We start from the raw sequence: 24,435 nt of genomic DNA on the forward strand, positions 1-24,435 counted from the left end.
GAGCTGCCAGAGTGATCCAACTTCTGCTGAGCTCCAAAATACCCAGCCTGAGACGCAGTGAGGCTTGTCCTTAAGCTTCTGTGACTCTCACCTCCGTGACATTGGAGAGGATAAAGCTGCATTTAAAGACAAATTTTGCCTGGAGAGGTCCAGCTTTCCCCTGTGTGTGAGCATCCCATCTGCTGAGTTGCTCTTTTTTGAGCCCAAGGATGCCTCTTCTCAGTGAAAAACAGCCAAGGAGGGGCTTGGTGTAAGTGGTGTGTGTTGTGTCTGCTTTAGCTCTTGTCCCAGGGAGAGGCCCTGTGCTGGATTCCAGCTGCCGGCTGATGGCAGCAGCGGATCTGCGCAGAGGCAGCTCTGCCTCCTCACCTGCCTCTGCCCTCCTCTGCTCTGACCACATTACCCCAAGCATTGCAATTTCGGGTTATTCCCACTGCCCTGCTGCAAGCCAGCCATTGCTTCTGATCAAGCAAGTCATACACAGGAGAGTGGCAGGGAAACAATTCTGCTGCTTCGAAGGGGAAAATCTGCCAGAAACTTTCTTTATCCACACACCCACCTGCTGATGTGTCCCTTCACACACAGAACTGGTGAATCATCTCCAAAAATATATGTCAGGTGCTGAGTTGTTCGCTTTCTAAAGACAGGACTGATATTTCCTTGGGAGCTAGGAGACGACAAGAGAATTCTCCTTCCCTTGGAGGGACTGTGGGGTTTGCCTCACTGCTTTCCTGCTTTTCCCTGGGATGTGTCAGTGCATGGCATTATACTGGAAGGGAAAGATTCCTCTCTTGCCTTCCTAAACACAAACAATGATTTTAGAGGAAGAAAGGGGACAATAAGCTATTGTTGCATTGTCCCCTACCTCAGCCTCACACTGAAATATTTAAGATCCCCCATGAATAATGCAGCCTCAGCCTGTTTTGCACTTCACACTAAGCGGGCCCATAAAACACCGGGATTGCTGCCGGCATACATTATGCTGTATAGAACATCTCCTACCGAGCAAAGCTTTGTCTTCACTGCCACAAAGGCTGTTGGGATTTTTTTCCCCTGTCTCCGAGAGATAACGAGCACAAGAGCTCTTGTTTTAAAATGTTAGTGGGAACAAGTCACCTGTGGTGTTTTACCTGCTGCTAACTAGCTGTGGTCCACACTGCATCTGCTGCTTACACTGATCCCATGTCATTCCCTTTTAATCCAGGGGTTTATAGCAGGACAGCTATACAACACTTGACTGTGGAAAATGTATCATACTGAGCTGTCAGGCAGGAGACAAACTGATACATTAGGCATCAGGATTGCTCCATAACCCAAACCTGGAATTCTTTTTTTCTTGCCTGGGAATTATGTACCTAAAATGCAGCAAGGAGCCGGAGCAGCTTGTAATGGCTTGGGGTTCATAACACACTTTGTCACATATAGCATGTCCCTTCCCAGGCCCTTATAAAGTTCAAGAGAGTTTTTTGTAGCATTTTAATGGTGCTGATTTGAGAACAGGACCCATTTAGTGCCTGATTTAGTCACTTGCAGCCACTTTGTGCGAAGGAAAACTGAGGCAAGAGGAAAAAAAATATGTGGCCCCCAACCCCTTCTAATGAAAATACCTTTGTACTCACCCTAAACTACAAAGGTGAGGCTCTTGATGAATTTTGGGTTAAAAAGAGCGTTATGTCTCCCTGGACATCTGGTTTGTCATCAAGAATGACATTAGTATCTGCCACATAGGAATTGCCATCTGTGATCCGGTCAGAGGCCTTTCAAAGGGAAGGAAATGAGAGGATGGAAATCAAGGAATGCTTTGCTGCAGGGAAGAGTGACTTAGAAGCCCCAGAGGTGACCATGCCCTTCCCTCAGCTCAACAAATCACACCATTCCTCCATCAGCTCTAGGACAAAAAGTAGAAAAATCTTGGGTTTTAGAAAAATCTTGGGAAGCATTTTTTGAAGGGAGGAGGTGAAGCAGGGAAAGGTAGGATTGTGTGCAAGGGGGTTTAGAAAAAAAGGAACATAGGATCATAGAATGGTTTGGGCTGGAAGGGACCTTAATAATCACCTAGTTCCAACTCCCCTGCCATGGGCAGAGACACATTCCTCTAGATTAGGAGCTCAGAGCTCCCTCCAGCTTGGCCTTAAACACTTCCAGGGATGGGGCATCCACATCTTCCCTGAGAAGTCTATGCCAGTGCCTCCCCACCCTCACAGGGTAAATTTTCTTTCTAATATCTAATCTAAGCCTACTCTTACTGAGTGCAAAGGTTCATCCAGAGGTTTTCCAGCTGCTTTCTTGCATTCTCTGGGTTACTCCATCTTCTAACTTGCACCTAAACCACTACTGTTTGGAAAGGTGAACATCTCTGGAGACCCACCTGCTGGCACAGCAATAGCATTAAACCCCCCCCAGGGACCCAGTGATGCTATTTTCTATTTTGTTTTTAGCCAGGTATGAACTTTCCCCATTGATACCTAAGATTAATCTGATCCTATCAGCTGTCTATTTAGAGGTAAATCCTCATCCTGTATTTTGGCCATCAATCCCCATTAGTTTCTCTGTATGGGTGATTGAATAGTCCATTGCCTGTACTAATAAGCACCCATTAGTTGTCCCATAGAACTTTAGCTTTATTAGAAATAATTCATGTCAGCCTAGGCCAGAAGAAAGGCTTTTAGGAGGATTGTTTTGATTGCATTACTTGGAAGGTGGCTTTTGAGCACCTGGAAGGTTAGAGAGGTGCTGCATCCAACAGGAATGCTTTTGTTGGAGAAACGCAGGTGATACAGCTGTGAGGAAGATGAGGATTTGCTGCAGTGGCATACAAAATGCATTTAAATCTGCAGAAATGGCTCTTTGGTTTGCCCTGTTTGGGTCAGTCTAAAAAGAATCTCCAAGAATTCAAAGTAAATGTTTCTGACACCCGTCTGGCATTGGTCTTTGGAATGCCAGTGGATCTGGATCTCAGGACCTGCCATTGGTATTTCTCTTCCTTTTTCATTCTCCCTCTTTATTCCTCACACCACCAGCCCAGAAAATTTACTTTTTTGTAGCATTTCAGGCTGCAGTAAGCTGGTTACAAGCAATTTGGCTTGCTGCTCTGCAGAAAAAAAGTGTGGAAGGCAGGAGGAATTGCTGCAAATCGCTGTTCAGCTGCTCTTCATCACACTGGCTCTGGCTTCCATCTACCCGACAGCCCTGCTAAAAGGATAATAATGCTTTAAAAATTAGAGTCAGCCGAACAACTACTTCATAAATTCATGGCCTTGCCCTGATCCTTTCCAGAAGTTTTTCTTTCAGATTGAGTCCATATCAGACCTTGGATTCCTTCCCTTTGGAAATGCTGCTGCTTTTCTACTTTGGGAGTGCTCTCTGGGTCACTCAGCTATGCAAAGGAGGTTACTAATTATCTCTCATTACCTCAACAGAAACAAGCCTCATTTCTGGATAATCTTGTGCTCTCTCCTTCAGAGAACACAGGATAATCTCTCAGTGATGCCTCATTGTGGGATTTTGTCCTTGATAGATAAACTGGTCCTGAAATCCTATTAAGAGATATTCTGCCTCTCCTTAAAACAGACTCACGGATGAGACAAACTTTTGTGGAACGTGGAAGAGACCCTTGGCTTTGCCTACCTGATGGGAAACAGCTCTGGTTTGCAGCAGCTGTTCCCATCTGTACTACTTCTGAAAGCAGTTGGAGATCTAAAACAGGCCTGGCTTTTATATGGGACTGATGGTCCTTCTCAGCTGCTCAAATCCACCTTAAGCTACCAGCAGAAAACCACAGCAAATGGACTGGGGGATTGCTTGGAATGTGGTGGGAAGGTAGCACTGGTTGGATGGTTGGTACAGCATCTTTTCAATCCACATCATGTCCTACCAGTGGCAAGGGATGAACTGTCCTGTTGGCTTTTTCCCCTTCTCCGAAGGTGTGGAGTGCTAGAGAATCTGGACAGGAGAAGTCCCAACATTGCCTGATGGAGGTGTGACTCAGTGTTAGTGTTCTGCTTCATAATTTGAAACTCAGCAGAAAGAGTACCTAACTGGCAGCTTCCAGGATTTTCAGCCTGGTCCCCTAAGGAGGGCAGCCTCTTTTTGTGTTCTCCCAAAATAACTCTGATCTCGGTGTCTCACTGTATCTGCTTGAAGACAGGGACAAGATTGCCATACATAAAGATATTAAAAGGCTCTGCAAATATTAAATCCCTTCAAATTTAGGATCTTTATGTCATTAAGGAAGTTTGGACAATAAAAGAAAACCATATCCATCAGTTGTGAGGGAAGTTTGAAAATATCTTTAAAGGGAAATTAGATTACATTAAAAAATTGAGTAAGGTGTAAAAATAGAATCTCTTATTTTACAAATCTGACAACTCCAGCAAGCCAAGTTGCTTCTCAAGGGATGCTGATGGGAAGAGAGAACCTACCCAAGTGTGGGCTTCATAAAAATGGAAAGAAAGTAGTTGATGTTGTGTTAGATTTTTTGCTTTTTTAAAATTTACTCAGAGCTGTTCAGCTGTGGAGGACTCAAGTCTCTGCTCCTTATCTATAGGTTTTGTTGTGCATAGGATCAGTGTCTCCCTGTAGCTGTTTTTGTGACTGAAAATAGTGATAGTGATCTATTTTCTTGGGTTCTTTTCTTAGCATTTTGCTTTTGGCCTTCTCTGAGCTTTGAGAGTCAGGGAGCTGTTTCACCCGTGACCCAGGAAGCACATCTCCTACTTTTGAGATGTACAGGAAGAGATCGCCACACTTCTCCATTTGTGGGGATAAAATGTATGAATGAGGTCTTTTTGATAGTACGAATATATGAGATATATTAATATTTCTCATATGATAAGGATCATTTCCTTTCCGTGGTGTGTTTCCATGTTCCCCCAGTTCTACACTGCCTGACCCTTTCTAGTGCCCATCAATAATTTCTCTTGGTGCAAACAATCAATTTAACCGTGGAGATTAATTTTGGTGGAGCTGCAGCAGAGTCCAGGTCTGGCACATCTCCTCATAAAGAGAGGCTCTCTCTTCCTTGCTGCAGAACCTGCTGGGGCTGTAATCTGTCTCCTGTGCCTCATCCTCGCCCGGGGACTGGCAAGCTTGAGCCCAGTCTTCAAAAATAAATCCATCACAGCAGCAGGGAGCGGATGAAGCCTCTGCAGATATAAAGGTCAAACAATAAAGGCCATGTTAAAATATGCTCATAGGAAATGGCAGCTTATAAGTACTCTGTGATCTAATTACTTATGTCAGGCAGATAAGCCTGGACAGCAATTATTTTTAACCTAAATCACGCAAGCAACTACTGTAGGAGCTTTGCCAGTTCTCAGCATTTCTTTCAATTATTTTTGGGGCAAAATGTGGAGCTCTGCAGGACAAACAGCTGTCTTAAAGGATTGGGTTTCAATTTTGCGAAGGTGGGAAGCTGCTTTAGTTAATCTACGGTTATCTTTTTTTACTTCTTCTGAGAAAAAGAAACCTTACATGTTGTATGTAGTCCATGGGCAGCCCTGGTTTGCAGTGCACATGGAGCAGGACTGGGGTTTATTTTCCTGCTGGCATGGCTGGATATGGGCAGAAGGGAAAGCTGCAGCTGAAGACAGCAGTTCTTCATGCAGGAGGATCTCAGCTCCTGGGATCTGCTGGGTTGCTAAGAATGAACAGTGATTTGGAGAGGGGGAGAGTTGATCCTTACCCTGCCACAGGTAATGGCCTTAGGGATTGAGCGAAGGACTGCGCCTGGCAGAGGAGCCACACAGGAGTACATCAGCTCTTGGTCCCTGTGAAGAACAGAGGTCCCAGCTTGTGACTCCATCTTAACTCTTCACAGGGATGCTGGGAATTGACCCTAAGCCCAGAACAAGAGCACAGGATAGGAACCACATTGTCCTTTTGCAGGCAGCTGTCACAGCCTTCTGCTCTAGCCTGGCACACAGAATCCAGGTCTTTTGCTCCAGCATCATCTTCCAGCCTTTGCATGACTTAAAATTTTCCTTCATGGTTCTGGAGAAGCTTTTTAGCCAAAAACATTTCTCTGTACTTTACAGAGAGATTTTGGGAACATGTATCATCTTACATGATGCTTCAGTCTTGGCTCTTTGACCTATGCCTCAGGGAGCTGCCCCTGTTCTCTCCAGGTCATTTGAATATCAGCAGAGACGTTCATCATCCTTGGGCCTCAAGGAGGGTATTGATCACCTATGATGAATTGGCACATGTGTTGTGCAGGGAGAATGATCAGTTAGTGGATGCAAGATGTGAGAGCTCGTGCTTTCATCCAAGTCACTGCTGCTTTTTCCTCCTTGAAAGAAGGCTTCTCCTGCCCCAGTGGTGTGGGAGGTGCAGAGGAGAGAGAATGGCTACGGGAGCCAGTGGATGTTGGTGGCACCTTTTCCTGGGACACAGTCTGGGCGTTCCTACCTTCTTTTACTTTCCAGCTTGGCCTGACTGACCATCCTTGAGCACTGGGTTGGCAGCAATGCTCCAGCCATAAATGGTCCATAGGGAACACAAGAGACATGGGTGAGTGCCGGAGGCACCAGTGTGTAGTGGGATCATTTTGGAGTTCCATGGCTTGGAGTGAGGAAGAGTAGATGCTGTGTGCCTCTCAGTTGTGCTGCCTCCCAGCCTGCAGGAATTACTGCAAATGGTGATTTATTAAATCTTTGTAAACCGGCGCAGTATCGCATATCCCTGCTGAGAACTCTTCTGCAAGAGGTGTTATTCCAAAAGGCTGTTTCTGATTGATTTTTTTCACCCTGATTTTTTTTCCTATATGAATGTTTTGGAAGAAAAGCACATTATTCCAAATGTGATTAAGTCATTTGGAAGAGGATTATGGTGTTTTGGAATAACACCCTCTTATTCCAGAATGAGATCAGTCACACGGGGAGTTAATCGGAAACAGCGATTTTGCTCCTCTGGGAAGCCTCCACCAGCATGACAAAAAGTCAGAGCTGCTTCTACTCCTGCTTCCCACTGGTGCCTTGGTTCAGGTGGGGTCTGAGGCCAGATGGTGCATTATGGCTCAATAATTTAAACATATAATTTAACTGCTTGACCCTTGATTTCTGTAGTAGTGAAACTTCAGAGTCCTCCAAAGAAGTCACTACAAATACAGGCATTTTGTGGCTGAAAATCAAGATGATGCATAAAGGACGTGTCATCTTCAAGAGATGTTTGCTTCCCCAATAGCCTCTGCATTTATTTCAGTAAGGGCTTGACCATGCTGCACCTGAGGCAGCTGCATTCATCCCTCTGCATCTCTCTTCCTATTGGCTTTGGTGAGCTGCATCCCTTGGCTATTGTCATGAAAACATTGATGTGACCTGTGGCCTAGAGGAGCCTGGTCTAGTGGAAGATGTCCCTGCCCATGGCATGGAACCAGCTGATCTTTAGGTGCCTCCCAACCCAAACCATTCTGGGATTCTATGATGCTGTGATCACGCTGCATCCTCTGCACGCACGCACGGCTCTGCCGTCTCATTACACGATGCAACAGCCCAGAAACTTGTGGCTTCCCTATGCCACAAATGATTTTTTTTTCATCCTCTGATATGTATTTATTATTGAAAATTAAAGGGTTTCCTAAATTTTTATTTCTGAGCTGGGCCAAACACAGCTTAGGCAGTAAGCAATGCATATTTATTTCCAGCTCATGAAGGAAAAATGTAACATCTTTCCTTGTGTTTCTATAATTTCTTTTCTGTGCATATGCAAATTGCTGGTTTATTTGTGCAAGATTTATGCAACTAAATGATGGGGAATTACAGAGGCAATTCAGTGCTTAGAAAGAAGAGACACAATTGCTGCAATTTGCTCGTGCCATGCGCTAATTCCTTCGGAAAATGCTTTTGCTCATTTATTTGCACCGAGCACCGATTTCTGCACCCCTAAGCAAGCTTGGGAAATGTTCTCTGGGCTCAACAGACTGCAAATGTTTTATATTTCTTTCTGCCTGTGCCATCACCTCCCCATAATACTTTATAGCAATTAGTAACAATAATGAAATATAGCCGTGATTTCTCAGCACTGGAGAAATGCAGCCAGCGCTTGTGAATCAAGCACATTTTCTGGTCAAATTGGCCATTTAAATATGCTGCTCAGGAAGCTTTAAATCCACCTCAATGGATCACTCAGAGCTAAGCTCCATGGGGGGCAAAACCACTGCTGGAAGCAGATTTTTTTCCTTTCCAAAGCTGAACCTGGTCTGTGAGGTGATGCTCACAGGTTTGGAAGAACCTCTCACCCAGGCACAAACCAATGCATTGTGCTTGCTGTCAAGCAGGATCCTCTTCTGCTACAGGGAGACCTTGGCTCACAAAGAGAGTGGCAGCAGGAGCTGAGGCAGCTCCCAGGTTTTTCTCCACATACGTCCTTGATATAGGGAAATTCTGTGGGGCTGGGATCATAATACAATGGAAACACTTATGTTGGAAAAGATCATTAAGATCATTGAGGCCAATTGAGCCTCCTTTTCTCCAGACTGAGCCCCTCAGTTCCCTCAGCTGCTCCCTGTGTTCCAGGCCCTGCCCCAGCTCCGTTCCCTTCTCTGGACACGCTCCAGGCTCCCACTGTCTGTCTTGGAGTGATGGGCCCAAAACCGACCCCAGGGTTGGAGATGCCTCAGCAGCACCCAGTACAGGGAGATGGTCACTGCCCTGATCCTGCTGGCCACATGATTGCTGATATGGGCCAGGACCCATTGGCCTTCTTGCCCACTGGACACACTCTGGCTTACGTTTGCTGTCAACCAGCACCCCCAGGTCCCTTCCCACCAGGCAACATTCCAGCCACTCTTCCCAAGCCTGTCATATCACATGGGATTGTTGTGACCCAAGTGCAGGACCCGGCACTTCACCTAATGCCTTAAGTTCCGATGCCCGGATGCAGGATGGAGACAGGACACAGGGACGGAGGTCCAGAGCCCCAGGAACTAACCTGGAGGTCCTGCAAAAGGACTTGATGTAGTTAAATGTCACAAGACAGCTGGTGCCCAGCACTTAGGAGAAAGGGAAGTGATTTAGTTTTGGTCATTATCAGAAAAACATGTGTGGAGGACGGGCAATGAGAAGAGCAGCCGTTTTCTATTAGGATAAGAGTAGGTCAGGTGTAGTTAAAACTGGGTAAATGGAGCAGGAAATGTGGCTGTATATTACTCACCCAAGATATATTGCACACATTAGCCTTGTTTGATCGGGTTATTTGGAGATTCTGTGCTCTGAGTGGTGTTTTAGGGTGGCCAAATCCAGGCTTTGTACTCTATTAAAATAAATATATTGCTCGTGTTTAATAAAGTCTCTGAATTTCCATGTAACTGGAAGTCTGCAAGTGGTCTTTGCTGGGGTCTTAATGAGTCCCTGCCTGCAATGGGCTTTTGAAGGTGGAAGGTGTGATATTAATATTGTTTATGTAGCAAAATAATTTATGAATATTCATTTAATGATGTTGCTGGCTTCCAATGTGTTTCTGCTCTTGGGAGCTCTAATGGGTTTCCTCTCTGGCAGAGAGCTGCCTCATGGAAGCGCCAGAGGCTTTGTTGCGGGAACTCGTGGGCTGCCCTGTGCTGTGGAAATGCATGAGGCTGGTGGAGCAAGGATAGTCAGAGAAGTGCAAGGCTGGTCTGAAATTTGGCTGCGAAAACTACCCTAGTTTTGAAGAAGGATTAGGAAAAGTTACTTTTCTCTGTTAAAAAGAGCCATGCAATGCAGAAAGCTTTATTAGCACCGGATAAGACAAAATGTATTGGGTTGGGGGTTTTGGTGTTGTTTTTTTTTTTGGTGTATCTGAAGCTTTTGAGTCTTAATGAAGTGTGTCCTCTGAAAAGAAGTTGAGAGGGAGGTCCTAAGGTGGACAGTTGTTATATGCTTAATTTAACTTTATTAGATGATATTCTAAGAAATAATACCTTTTATCTCAACTGTATCCTTTGCAGCATCTTTGTCTGCATTTCCCTTCGGTGCTTTTTGACCACCCCTTGCTGCATGGACAGGCTCTATCATGTCCCTGGAGCTCCTTCCTAACCTCTTGGATAAATATGATGGATAAATACATGCTTCTGGCATGGCAGCATCCTGCTTTCCTTGCAGGGATGGAGGACTGAGGTCCAGGTCCCTCTGAGATGCCTGAGCCCACATGGGCAAGCTCCTCCCATGGTAGGGTGATGTAAAAGGCAGAGCCAACCTCCCTGGGGGCAAACCCCGCTCCGTGGCTCAGCTCATCTCTTCGAGCTCTGGAATTAGACAGCCCAGCAGGAGAGGGAATGGGTCCAAGCAGGGAACCTCAGCCAAGCGTTGGACCCACCCGAGACTTCCCAAATCCCGGTCTCCGGAGAGCAGCCTTTGCTGCAGCTAACGATGATGCTGCACATACAGACCAAAAACCAAACCATGTGTGGGGGCACTTTCCCAGCTCTCTGTTCCCTGGCTGCCCCAGGGCGATGCTCGGTGCATCATCCACAACCACCATCCCATCTGTGGGCAGTAAATCCTGCGGCAGCAGTCAGGGCTGGCCGTGGCTTCGTTCCCCCTTTGCTTTACAAAGCTGTATTGTTTTGGCGTGACCTGCTTTTAGGAGCCCCCTGAGGTCCAGCCGTATATCTGTCCTTGCCAGATCCTGGAGGGTGGCTGGGACCCCGGCGGGGTCAGCGAAAGGGTACGTCACGGCTGGACAGCAATTATCCTCTGGGCTGGGAAAAGCCAGGGCCGAGGCTGTGCCGTGACCTGGGGTCCCTTAAAAACCTTTGAAAGGTTCCAGGCTAGTGAGGGTTGGGTTGCTTTGCCTCAATGCATCCTCTGCATCCTCCCCCAGGCATCCTCTGCTAAAAAAAATTCACTTGTTCTGCTTAATGTTACTTTATTTGGACATCATGTAGCAAACACATCCAGCTTGCCCTGCCCTGGCACCCCTGGGCTGGAGGGAATGTCCTTTGACCCTTTCTGTATGAAATCCTTCAGGATTGAAGTGCCGTGCTTCAAATCATTATTTCCTCAGTTTCCCGTTCTCCAGCTCTGGGCATCATCTGCCTGGCAGAGCCACTAAATGGGGTTAAACCCAAAATAAATGGCAAAATGTGAGTGTGCAAACTGCTCAGCTTGTGTTAAACAGGAGACAGAAGCATAGTCTGGATGAAAATAGGCAAACTAAAACCAGAAGATTGGTATCCAGGACAGCTCAGAAGGGGACAGCTGGGGAGGTGTCAATGTCCCTCTGTGATGGGCTGGAGGGGAGGCAGCCACCTCCTGATGCTTGGCATCACTCAATTTCATTTCCCCCGAGATAGAACAGCAGAATTCCCTCTCCAAGCAAGCTCCGTGAGTCAGTGGTAGAACTGGCCAGCCCCTTCCCATGGCTCCGTCAGTCCATCAGTCCACTAAAAAAAAAATTAAAAAATGGGCAGAAGGTGTTAGTTTTGGGGGAGGATACTGTCGCCCCGGGGAGATGCCAGTGTGTCCTGTATGCATTAATGAAACACTTTTTTTCCGCTTAGGACTTTGAAGGATGCTCATTGAAAATCAGGCTGCCATGGAAACCAAAGGTGTTTAGTCTTTTGGGAATGCTGTTGGACAGAGGCAGGGAGAGGTGTGGGAGGGGGGAGAACAGTCTCTGAAGAAGAGGCATTTTAGCAAAATCCTTGATTCACCATCAGTCCGTGCCTGTCTGTTGCTGCGGCTGTCAGTTGTGGGAGGGAAGGGTTTGTCCCTGTACTGGATTCTCCAGGGGCTCCAGGGGCCTCCTTGCCCTCGGTGTGTCCCTGGATGGATGGGGCATGTGGACCCTCCCGCCTGCAGGGACAGGGATTTGCTGTGGCAGCGGCGCAGGGTGCGGACGGGATCGGCAGCCGTGGAGCCCCGAGTGTCCCAGCTGCTGTCGGCACCAGATCCCTGACAGGAGGCAGCGGGTCAGGGACCTTCGGCTGCTCAGGGACCCCGGTCCCCTGCCCCCTGTTCCCCTTCCCCCGCTCCTCGAGGATGATACGCAGGAAGGTGCAAGCATGGAGAAATAATGGAATTATTGCTCTGTCATGTACCATTCATTTTAATTAACGCAGCACGCCGATGCTGTGACAGCGCTATTAACGAAGGTTGGGAGATTACTGCAAAACAATGTCGTCTTCCTGCACCTTGTCACTTCGCAGCGCTGTCCCCGGACCAAACCCCTTCTCCTTCCTTCCCCTGTTCATTCCACTTTCCATCCTCAGGCGTTTGCTGGGAGCCCGTGTCCGCAGGCAGGAGCTGGGGGCTGCTCCCACTCCCCCTCGGCCCCACACAACCCTTAACTATCAGAAGTACCTACTAACGCATGTTTTAATTAGAGTAATCAATGAGTTGCATTAGGAAAAGAACGGGAGTGGGTCCCTGTTGCACGCACAGAGCAGCTCTTCCTTGTGGCTCGTACCGCACCCTGCGCTAATGCTGCTGGAGGCTGTCATTAAGGCTAATTAATTGCAAAGATACCCAGTGCTTTCTGCTGGGCACCTTTGGATTAGGGGCTGCTCAGTGCAACGAGGGCAAACCCGCAGTGGCTCAGCCTGGGCTTGAAGGCAAAATGCAAAGAAATAGATTTAAAAAGCTAACAGCCACCCTTCTTCCCGTCAAATATTCCTGAAATCAGCACGTTCTTGCAGAAAAACCTCAGCGCATTGGAAAATCCTCAGCGCTGAGGGCCGGGGCTGTCAATGCCGGCTGCCTGAGGATCGATTCACCCGTGATTTGGATTTCTCCTTTCGCAGCAGTTAATGCTCTGCCAGTGTTTTGCCACCGTATCCCGCTCCGTAATTACAGTGACTGCACGGATCAATTAGCGCCGCTTAAAGCCATTAGCAGCCCGGCCCCTTAGCCCGGAGCTCATGGCCAGCAGCCCTGTGTGTGGGGAAGCTGTGCAGGGACCCATTCGCACAGCACCTGCAGCGGGCAAGCCCTCACTTCTTTTAAATTCAGTTTTATCCTGGTTTTCCATGTTGTAATAATCTAGTGATGGCCTCAGCACGGACACCGGGACACACTCTGTCTGGCTGAGAATGTTTCATTTCGCTGGGATTTCCATGTTGCCTCTTGGGGTTGCCCAAAAGGTGACAATTCTGTTTTGTGATGTGGTTTGTTACCAGAAATTTATCTTTGTTCCGTGCCAAACACAAAACTTCTGAAGATCTGGAACTGTCTTGAAGCATCCATTTGAAGAGAATAGCAAAAACCTTTCCCAATGTCTCATCCAGGGGGATGAGGGAAGTGAGGTGAAAAGCAGAGGAGGATTGAGAGCAAACACATTTTTGTATCTAAAGAGGAAAACAAGTATCCTCTCTGTGCCTCAGTTTCTCTGTGAGAACAGCAGACTCTGCCTCTACTGCCCACATCACCTGCAGACTCAGAGCTCTGTGGTCTTGGTTAAATGATTTATCAGCTGCAGGAAAACCAAGAGCCAGCCAGCTCCAGTGGGGTGGCTGGGTTAGATGATGGAGATGAAGCTCCAGGCTCTTCACAAACTCATCCCAATGTATTAGTGAGCACAAACTCCTCAAACACGGGGTCTCCATTCCTAGTACAGCCATTTCCATTCATTTTTTGTCTCATACCAGAAGTGAAAAACACCCCAAGTTTTCCCAAAAGAGGACTTTTCTACCAAGGTCTCCCCTAAAACCACAGGTTTAAAAAGTCCTAGCAGAAGCCACGGCTGTTAACCGAATCTTGTAACATTAACATTTCCCATGCAGGGGTATTTTCTCTTTTCCTTCCTTTGAGGAAAGGTTTTAAGGGGCTTAATGCTGACATGTCCCATCCTCTGTGGCCTGGCTCTCCCTGGGCAGAGCTGGTCCCCAGCAGGGAGGATTCCTCTGCATTTAAAAGACATAAATAGCTCCAAGGTGCTTTCTTTTTTTTTTTACTATTTCTCATAATTTTATCACATAAGAAAAAAAAATTCAGCTGGTGTACAACCCATTTTTTCAACAAGACTGAGGGACCCCACGTTCTGGAGACCCCACTGGGGATATGTTGTTCCACGAGGCAATTTGGTGGTTCCTGGGAGAAGCTGGGGGGGGCTGATTTCCCAGCCCCAAATCATAAATCATGCGTAGAAAAAGTCACTCAGGACACTCTAGCCCAGCATGGGGCAACTGTAAATATTTTTGATCTAAGGGATTATTTTCTCTTTGGGCAGTGTCTCACTCTGTGTGTGACATCTCATTCCTAGATCGATGTTTTATAGGCACGTGGGCCCTTGTATCTGCTCGTGGTTAGTTGATAATGCCAAAACATATGGGCTGTCGTGTACTTTTCCATGTACTCCTGTTATATAGGCTCTGAAAATAACTTGAGGGTTAAAAAATAAATAAATCTCGAGGATGGTATTGTTCGTGCTAGATAAAATCCTGTGAACAAAGCAATTGGCATAATTTCACTTGCAAATTGAGCAGCGAAGCAAAATACCATTTATGAAACTGTAATTTATTCTTGGAAAATCAAGCACTTACAATGTCGGCTTGTCGCAGGTTAAGTTACAGAAAAGGGAAAAAATAGATTAGTGATGAACATGACAACATTTCAGGGGGAATCATCACAGTGAAAGTCTTTGAAAAGCCTGTTTGCTCCCTGCACAAACGGAATTTTTATTTTTTTCTCCCAAGAATAATAAACCAGGGATTGCTTTGGGTCGCAGTGGTGCCGGGTGCAGCTGAGCAGGCAGTGGCAAGGTCTGAGGAGGTCCTTGCACCCCCTTTACCCTCATCCTGCTGCATCCATTGCTGGGGAGCCCTCACTGCTTTCAGAAGCCAAAAAGAAAAGTGTGGCTCGTTATTTTTTTCCCTGCCTGCAATTAACCCATCCCTTAAAGATCCTCTTTCCTGCAGATGTTCTCACTATATTCACAGAAACACAGATTAATTTGGGTTGGAAGGGACCTTAAAGACCACCCAGTTCCAACCCCCTCCCATGGGCAGGGACACCTTCCACTGTCCCAGGCTGTTCCAACCCGGCCTCGAACACTTCCAGGGTTGGAATATTCTTATGTTTTGGTTCTGTACAACTAACACCAGGCAATATGAACAAGCAGCTCTCCAGTGGGGGCATCACCAGTGCCACCAGTGGGGCTTCAAACCCCATCATCAGTTCCTCCATATGATCCATAGGTGTTCCTTGACAAAGATTTCCCAAGGTCTCTCCTTTGCCCTGGCTTTTATTCCTTATCCCTCTTAGCTCTTTTTCTTCTGGCCAGGTGACCACTCTCCACTGGCAGACACCATGGAGTTTGGGATGGGAAGATGGGGGATGGGAAGAAAAGGAATATAATTTACACAAGAGGAGGACAGAGCTCATCAGAGTAAGTCCATAGGTGATGAGGAGGCATAGACTTGTCTTCTGGCACATGGGAGTTTCTGGATCAATTGGAGCCACAAATCCCAGCCTGGAGCTGCACTCTGGATGTGCATCTTATATCTTTATTTAATGAAATATAAGAAAATAGTCCCAATCCCAGGATTTCTGCACCAACATCTTTAAGGTCTCACTGTTAAGTCACAATCACTGCAATGACAAGGTATTTGGGGCAGGAATGGGTATTTCCATGATTCTGGCCAAGGCATCCCTCGTCCCCCACGGCACTGGCTGAGGGTGACGGTAAAACGGAGTTCACAACCCGAGGAGCGATTGCTGGCTGTAATAGTGTGTCACGTATTAAGGGAGCATGTTTGAAACCACGTTGTATTATTAAAATTCATGGGAGTGATTTATAGGGGTTTTTAAAAACAGCAGCTTGCCAATATAAATTGGCTTAGGAAAGTCAACTGTAATCCACCCAGGTCCAAATAATGACACTTCCTCCAATACATCCAAAAAGCTGAAAAGCAGAAAATAATATCCAGGCTCCAGAGATAAGGCGAGCACCCAAGGGAAAAAGGACTCTGAAATATTCATGCAGCCGTAGATTGGATGGTGGAAATGGCCATTCCCAACGGCTGCGTTTAGGGACTGATGAATTTAGTTACTGTACCTTTATATTTATCGCTCAATAAACAAGACAAGCTCCTTTACGAGGCCAAGCAAGACTAATTTAGCTATTTTAGCACTAAGGAAATGGCTTTCTTGGCAAGGCGAGGGGTTTGGTAATTTTGTATGAAATTAGGAGACTTTTAATTTAGCCAAGGCAGCGAGCACTGGTGGGATCTGGGAATAACAGGGCTGGAGATGGGATCTGAGGATTAAATCCCCCCTGGAGCAGTGGGGTTGGGGTGCTCACCCTGGGTTTTGGGGGACCCCACACTGAGAGAGAGAAGAGCCTTTCCAAGCCGCTTGCACCTGCTGGTGAAGATGTTCCAGCTCTTGAGTTTTAAGATGATTTTTGAAGGCTTAGGCCGTTGCTGTAAAGATTTTACAGTAGCCGTGCTAGAATCAAACGTGGCTCTGTAAAAGTGTCAGCAAATGAAGCGGTGATGCCAAAGTGGTATTAACGCCAAAATGACCTTTCCAATAGTTAGGGCTTTATAGGATATTATAAATTCTCCGTGTGTTGGCAGGGTTATAACCAGGACATTAGCAGTAACATCTTCTCCAGCAAAATCTGAGGCAGGAACATGCTGTTAGGAGCTGAAAACACCCAACTTTTTATTTTTTAGTGCTTCTATAGCTGAAGAGTTGATTTGAGACATTTCCAGGAGAAATTTGAATGCACGTGGTCAAAAGGAGAATGCTTCTATTAAAGACGAGTTTTGAGCATTCAAGTAGGGGTTTCTTAAGGGCTCTTAATATTTCCAACAGCCCAAAATCAAAGTGATTTAAACGTATTGCTTGGGTTTTTTTATTTCCTTAGTTTCTAAGACTTCAGATTAATATTGTCAAACCTTTTTTTTATTGCCATGAAGGCAGGGAAAGTCCTTTTTAATGAAAGCCACAAGCTCTATACAATACCTTGACTCTGCAGCTGCTATCTGCAGTACCAGATTTCACTGAACTTACATGAAAATCCCCCGAGTGAGCCCACTCTGATCTTTTTTTTCACCTCTTGCATTGCCAGTGGGAAATAAAATCAGTTTTTATGCTGGTATTTATTATAAAGTATATATTTAGACAATCCATGCTGCAATTTAGCAGTTCTGAGAGCTTCGGGGAGTTGTTTGAAGCGGGAGTTGTTTTTCACTCACCTGCTTATTGAAACCTCTTTAGAAAGTGCTGCTGGGCTCAACCTCACCCATTTATTCCCTGCAGCCTCCACTTTGCCTGTCCTTTGGCACCAAGGGCGGTGGCAGCAGCAGCACATGGGACAGTGGCAGGAGAGTGGCTGATGGTTCACAGCCCGTTTTGGGGCAAGGATACACCTTAGAATCCCAGAACGGTTTGGATTGGAAGGGACCTTAACAATCATTCTGTTCCCAGCCCCTGCCATGGGCAGGGACACCTTCCACTATTCCAGAGTGCTCCAGGCCCTGTCCAACCTGGCCTTGGACACTTCATGGATGGGGCAGCCGCAGCTTCTCGAGGAAACTGTGCCAGAGCCTTCCCACCCTGTGCACAGGTGCTGCCCTGTCAGCGCTGCAGGCAGCAGCAAAAGCAGCTGCAGCAATAGCTGAGCAAGAGCCAGGATTAACTGGAAATTTATTTGCACTTCTGAGCACAGGTGTCACACTGTAACCCTGGAGGTCTCATCTCACCCAGCTCCCAAAGAGCCCCCGTGCTCCAGCAGGACTCTGCTGACGGGCTGGCTGGAGTTTTATGAGCAAAGCATCAAAATAAAAACCCCTCAGCCCTTAAACTGAATTTTGGAAACTGCTTTTTGAGAGGAGCCAGATTCATCGCTCTCCACTTGAAGTGGTGATGCCCAAAGTTGCCCTGAACAATCCCCACACCACAGCCCTGCATGTGAAAAGAAAAACCCCCACAAAGGCTCATTTATTCTAGTTTTATTTTTCTTGTACAAGTAGCCACAGGCTAAAATCTAAACAGAGCAAACTACAAAAAACCTGGGTTTTATTTTATTATTATTTTTTTAATACAGAGCTAACAATCGTGGGATCAGTGGGATTTCAATATCAAGACAGTTCAAAGTAAGAAAGGTAGAAAATAAACAGTAGAAAAGTGCTTTTCAATTTGGGTTTTTAGTATTACTCCTAACAGTTGATTCCCAAGAAGGACTGGGACAAAGGTTTAGCATTGGTTTTATTATGACTTTCTTACAAACGTAAAGATATTGCAAGTTTAAATGATGGAAATAGGATCAAAGTACAAATCCCTCTTTGCTTTTTAAGCCAGACCCTGATCCAAAGCCCCGTGAAATCAGGTTTGTCCCTGACTCACTGGGCTCCACACCGGCCCTGTCCCTTCTTCCCACACGATGTCGTAGCCCAGGCTCTGCCCTTGGAGCCATTTCCCTGATTCCCAGTGTTCCAGGGGGTTTCAGTGCCATGGCCCTGTGGCAGCAGCGCTTTTGGCTGGGGGTGCTGGTGTTTCACTCATCCCCATCTCCCCACCCACAGCTCCAGCCCAGGCACCTTCCTTTTCCTTTCCCTTTTTTTAATTTGGCGGGTGAGGAAAATAAATGAGCTGGCATCAAGTTGCTCGATGGGATCTGTAACCTGCCTGCTCCGGCGCGCACGGGGAGGGATAGATTTCCACACACTGTTTGCACAGATGAAGTGAGGAGCTCCCCCCGTTTGTTTTCATAAGCTTTTAATTTCCTTTTTTTTAACCAATTTTCCCAGACTTAAGTGCTGTCAGAGAGGGCTCAGGCACTGCACTGATGCCCCCTGAAATGCCATGGGATGGTTATCCCAGAGGAACACCCCCACAGGCAGCAAAACTCTTCCCTTCACTATCCAGAGGCAACAACACTTTGTAGCTTCTCTTGTATTGCCAACTTAAAACCTACAGTCCCTTGGTATAATTTTGGGTGGAAGCTTTAAAATTCCCAAACTGGTCCAGCACTTAAATATATCAGCACCTTTATAAAACAAGGAAGAAGAAAGATCATGGTAGACAAATAAATACCTGAATCCAACAGTGTGAAAATACCCTGTCACAGCATAAAACTATTCCCTGTTCAACTAAAGACAATGTGGATACTATCCCTGAGGAAGCAGCCATCTCTGGTTAACTTGAGATCTCCAAGAATAGGTTGTAGCCATTATGGGTTACCAAAAAAAAAAAAAAAAAATTATCTTCTAGATATTTATTCCTTCCTATAATTTCATCTCACCACAGCCAGAAAATAAGAGGGTTTTTGGGATCAGCTGAGAAAAGGCAATGGGTTAATTAGTGTAATTATTTGAAAAATACTTTAGGATGAGACTCCTACCCCAAACATGGGCGGTTTCCAGCGGTTTGCACCGGATCCAACACCAGCCCTTCATCCAGTGGTTTTATTTCTGGGTAGAACTGATTCCTCCCATCAGGAAAATGTGGAGGGGAAAAAAATTGACTAAGAAAGCTGGCAAACTGTTCCTTAAATGTTGTGGTGTGTAAAGGAGTGAGAAGTGAGTGCTACCCTTGGCTGGCAGGTGGGCGCCGATAGTGAAAGGTGCTGGGAACCACCCTGGGACTGTCTGGCTGCCTCACCCTCTGCTCCAGGAACATCAAATGATGCCTCGACCCCTTTTCTCTGGCACAGTCCCACATCTGCAACACCCAGGGACCTGCTGTCCCATATCCACCCAAATACGTGTCTACCCAAGAACAACTTGTCTACTTGAGTACAATTGTGCCCCAAACACAGAATAAAACTCCATCAGTTTCCTTCAAAACCAGGGCAGCAGTTTGGATAAATGAAGGACAGGCTGTCCCCCACGCTGAAACCAAACACAACAACCAAACATTTTCTTTTAAAATTCTTTTTTCTTTCTCGTTTCACGGATTAAGGGACAGACATAGGCTGGGTGATGTTTTCCCAAGTTTTGGGTTGGGGCGGCTTTGCCTCCAGCCCCATTCAAGCACTGCAGTACAGTGAGTGGGGCTGTTAAGTGTCGCTTTTCCAGCTTAGAGGCACAAAGCCAATATGTAATTTTGAGTGGGTTTTTTTGCCCAGTTTGGTGGAGTTAGATAATTTAGGGAAGATCGTGGATCCTCATGGATCACCAGACTTCAGCCTCATCCCTTCAGGGACTGAGCTGCCACAACTGTCTGTGTTAGGTCCCAATGGTACAAATTAACAACAGCAGAAAAGAAACCCCCCAAAAGAGAAAAGCTAAACATCTAAAAAATAGTCTTTAAAGATTTACATCCATCTTCAACCATCTCAAACCAACACAGAACCTGCATTGGTTTAAGCCACCATGTTTCTGCATAATTAAAAAACAACAGAAGAAAAAACTCTACTCTTGACATACTATTGTATTCCAACTAGTCAAATGGCACAGCATTTCCCTTTAATAAAAGGAAGTAGTGACAAATACTTGTTACTATTACAATATCACAATAATATGATATTAAATTAATAGCATGTTCACAGCTCCAGGAAGTCTGAGCTGAACACTACTCTAGGTTCTGTGTTCACTTTGGCAACGGTACTTATTCAATGTGAACGGCGGCGTTACACACACAAAAAAAAAAGCAATAAAAAGAAAAACTGGGCTGGAGTGGGAGTGGGGTGGCAGGAGAGGATCAGGTTGTCTTTGAGATGAAGTCATAACTTGAGCTGTTTGGTGTCTTCTCCTCCCTCCTGCCTTCCCCTAACCCCGGCACTCTCTGGCTCCTGTGATGGGATGTGCTGTGCTATTGGTCTCACACAGCGCTGTCCCCCCACAGTCCCTTCCCAGGCTGTCTCCAGGTCCAGCATCACAGGTGTGAGCAAGGATCGTCTGACAGGCCATTTAGCCTCTTTGGTGGGGTGGGGAGAGGCTCTTTTGGGGTGTTAATGCCAAAATTTAACCCTTTGCCTCTTTTCTGTTCTGCATGATGTCTACAGGAGGAGGAATTTTAATGGAAGAGGGCTAGGAACACCAGGCCTTGTGGTTGGTGCCATTACATGTGTTCGGGCCAAGCTGGATGAGGTGATGTGGAAGGACAGAGTCCGGCTCCCAGGTAAGCCTGCCCAGCACCAGGACTCAGCTCAGGGAAGAGGCATTTGCTCAGCCTCCTGTATATTGTACTATTTACACAGCCATTGGTTGCATCCCATTGCCAGCTGGGCAGGTGATGGGGGTGCTTTTGACACAAGGGACTCTCCCACTAGTACCATTTAAAAAAATACAATTAATACTTCTTTTAAACTTAAACTCATTTCCTTTCCTGATTCTTTTCACTGTCCTTGCAAATACAGCAACGTTTGATTTACCACCACCTACACAAAGAGATCAAACCTTCACACTTGCCTGGCTTTAACCACCTCACATAGCAGGGAAAGGGCTGTCCTCCAGCACCAGCTGGCACCTGGTGTCCCTGTCCCCTGTGTGTGCCCCCGTGTCACCCATGGACGGTGCTGGTCACACACTGACTCACAAGGCTGCAACACACCAGGACAAGCCAACCTCCACAGTGTCAGGCTGGTGGTTGATCTCTGGAGGGGACAAACCCTCTCTTTGGTGTCAGGAGCTCCTCTGCCCACCATGGGCATGGGGAAAGGGCAGCTCTGGCAGCCCCCAGCATCCTCCTTGCTTTGTCCCTCCCAGGGAACTGAGCCTTTTTTGGCTCCACTCATCCTTTGGACATTCTCCTGTGGCTGGAAAGGCGCTGGAGGAGCTGGCGACAGCTCAGTAGCGTCTCAAGGGGTTCTGGAAGTGCTCTGTTGGGGTTTCCCCATGCTCCTGATAGCAGGGTGGGCTTTGGGACAAGACAGTGATGTCCAGGTTCCCACCTCCCAAGAGTGTGTTGTGCTGCTCGTGCCAGCACACGCCATAGATGATCCTGCTGGGAATCAGCCTTGGGGAGCAGCACACTGATGGGGCAGGAGGGTGCCTGGCCCCAGCACTGGCATCTGAGCACCCCATCCCTTCAAACCCAGGATGGACCAGTACCCAAATCAGCCCTGGAAAGGCAGTGGTGCCAGGGAGCCACAGGGTTGCGTGCTGCTCGTCTGTGACAGCCCCAACAATCTTTAAAGTAAAAAACCACAACACGAATCTTTGCCACACAAAATCACACCAGAGCCCCCAAAAGTAAAGCTCATAACACCAGTGAAGCATTGTGCTTCATGTGGGGCTGGGTGGGAGAGGCAGGAACTGGGGGAGAGGGGAGGACACACACACACACACACACACACACGCACACACGCACGAGTTTCTCTCACGCTTGAGGTAGAACATTGCTTTCAAAGGTTTGCAAGTGCTTTACACGGGAACGACGACAAGGAAGCCACCAAGGTGGCGGGTACAGAGCGTGACTGCTGAGGTAGGACCATGCTTGTACTGACCAAGTGCTACACTACTTGTTTGTTTGAACACGAAGGAAGACACAGGTATTTCTGCTTCCCAGAAGACATTCATTCCGGTTGAGGTAGGTTCTGAGTTCACTCGGGTTGTCTGTCCAAGTCTTTCAGTAGCCCTCAGGCATCCTTTGACACACACACACTCTTTTTTTTTTTTTTTCTTTTTTTTTTCATATTATTTATAGTCAATCAGCAAAAAAAGTATCCTGAGAAATAGCAAAAGTGTACGAAATCATCAAATCCATGGAGAGACAGCCTTCCTGGGCCTCGATTTTTGGAGTCAAGTTAGAAGGATTTTTCCAAATCCAGTCTTCTGGAAATAAAAAATAGATCCAAAAAGTAGTCCTAAAGCTGCTGATCAGGAAAAAGTCTGGGATGCCAAGAGATGGGGGCTCCACCATATCCCCAGTCTGTCAGACTGGAGAGTTTGCCAAACTCTGCCAAGGAGTCTGTTACATAGCAGCTGTAGGGAAAATCCATCGTGACCAGTCTCCAGAGAGCCGTCATCAGAAGAAACACATTGAGAGGCTCGAGAGAGGTCAGAAAGATAAACTTCACAGAGTTTCCAAAAGGCTGTATACATATATATATATTTATATATATATATAAAAATAAAGCAAAACAAAAAAATAACAATCAGACCGTAGAAATCTTCAATTGACCTGAGATTGACAACTCGTAAAGACATCACCAGCCGTGAGTTTGGTTTCTGGTAACTTCTACAAGAGGCTTAGAGTCTTGGCAGTTTTATCCTTCATTGGCAGGACCGTGGTCAGGAGCCAGAGCAGCAGAATTGCTGCCATGGGGGTTTTTTGGGAGGGGTTCTGGCTGCTCCTCAATGATGCTGAACTCATCCAGAGGGAGTGTGGAGATCTGGGTTTCGTCGTGGGAGGCTGACAGGCTGTGAGCCGACTGGAGAGAGAGAGAGAAGGGGACAATGCAGTGACAGTGACAGCTCCCCGATGCACAGCCAGGTGTGCTCCCATCCTGCTGGACTTACCGTTATCCCCTTCTCCTGCTGCTCCTGGGATGGGGATGCTGGGAATAACCTCTCCAGCTCGTTCATATCCAGCTGCTTTCCGTTCAAGTCCCGGTCGTCCCTGTCCCTACGAGTGGCCCCGTTCAGGACAAGGCCCGTGGCACTCCGCTGGCTCCGGGGGATCTGAGGGGTTGACAGCTGCTCCTGCACATTTTTGCACATCAGCAGCCTGAAAAATAAAGAGATGGAGCCTTAGAGTGAGAGAGGTGGTTCATCCTCTGTTCCTTCCCGCAGGCTGTCATCTGCCTTAGCCCTGTGCTACATTCCTTCATCTTTCAATCCTATAAAGTCCAACATGGCACTGGGGATGTGAGACTCAGGTGGGCACACCCACAGTACCGGGGACCACCACCTCTTGTGAGCAGTGGCATGAGCATCCCTACCTTCCTCGGTACCCAAACATAAGGAAGAGGATGCAGAAGATGATGCACGTGACGCCAATGTGGATCCCGATGATGATGCCAGTTGTGGAGGTTTTATTGTTCTGCTCGTCCTTCATGCAGTCACAGGGAGGATTCAGCACTGCCAGGAAAAGGAAGAGAGGTCAGTGGTGCTACTTTTCTATTGTTTCTCTGGCTTTTGGGTAGCCCAGAGCCAAAGTCAGAGCCTTGGGCAGTGCTGGGAGCTGTGTATAGGAAGAAGAGAACCACATGGGAAGCAGGGTTTTGCTGCCTGCCTATGCACCTCCCTTTCTCCCAGCATGGGAGACACAGCAAGCACAGGAATGGAATAGCTGTAGTGAGCCAGCCCCGTTACCTGGCTACTGTCATTAGACACAATTAATGAATAAAACCCACTCTGATGTTAATTTTTGCAATACCACATGCTCAGGTGGGAAGTAAGAGGCAGCCACCACACCAGAGCAGGCTGAAACCTGATGGAGTAGACAGATACCAATGAGATTAGTATTTACTCCAGCACAGACAGAAGAGTAATAACTATCTCTTGAAGATATTCCCACTGGAGGCTTAAAAGGCTTCCAAGAGCAGCAGGATATTTTTTACACATAGATGAATATGAAAGGTGTGATCAGTTAAGAGATTCCCTCTAGAGGCTTCTCCTTTGCTGCC

General features: G+C 46.8%; 2 protein-coding genes across 2 annotated transcripts in view; one reads left to right on the top strand and one right to left on the bottom strand.

The window, feature by feature from the left end:
• LOC120758904 (gonadotropin-releasing hormone II receptor-like) overlaps nucleotides 1-20,961 on the top strand; it is a 43,033-nt gene extending 22,072 nt beyond the window's left edge. The window contains exon 6 of the transcript XR_005703063.2: nucleotides 20,869-20,961. The gene's annotated coding sequence lies outside the window, so the exon portion shown is untranslated. The remainder of the gene's footprint in view (nucleotides 1-20,868) is intronic.
• A 2,076-nt stretch (nucleotides 20,962-23,037) lies between these two features.
• Nucleotides 23,038-24,435, bottom strand: part of IGDCC3 (immunoglobulin superfamily DCC subclass member 3) — a 95,123-nt gene continuing 93,725 nt past the window's right edge. Inside the window, exons 12-14 of the mRNA XM_040077349.2 lie at nucleotides 23,749-23,887; nucleotides 23,327-23,534; nucleotides 23,038-23,238 (exon numbers count right to left, since the gene is read on the bottom strand). Coding sequence (XP_039933283.1) covers nucleotides 23,074-23,238; nucleotides 23,327-23,534; nucleotides 23,749-23,887 — 512 coding nt within the window. The 3' untranslated portion in view covers nucleotides 23,038-23,073. The remainder of the gene's footprint in view (nucleotides 23,239-23,326; nucleotides 23,535-23,748; nucleotides 23,888-24,435) is intronic.

Source organism: Hirundo rustica, chromosome 13 (assembly GCF_015227805.2).
Source record: "Hirundo rustica isolate bHirRus1 chromosome 13, bHirRus1.pri.v3, whole genome shotgun sequence".
NCBI classification, from domain to species: Eukaryota; Metazoa; Chordata; class Aves; order Passeriformes; family Hirundinidae; genus Hirundo; species Hirundo rustica.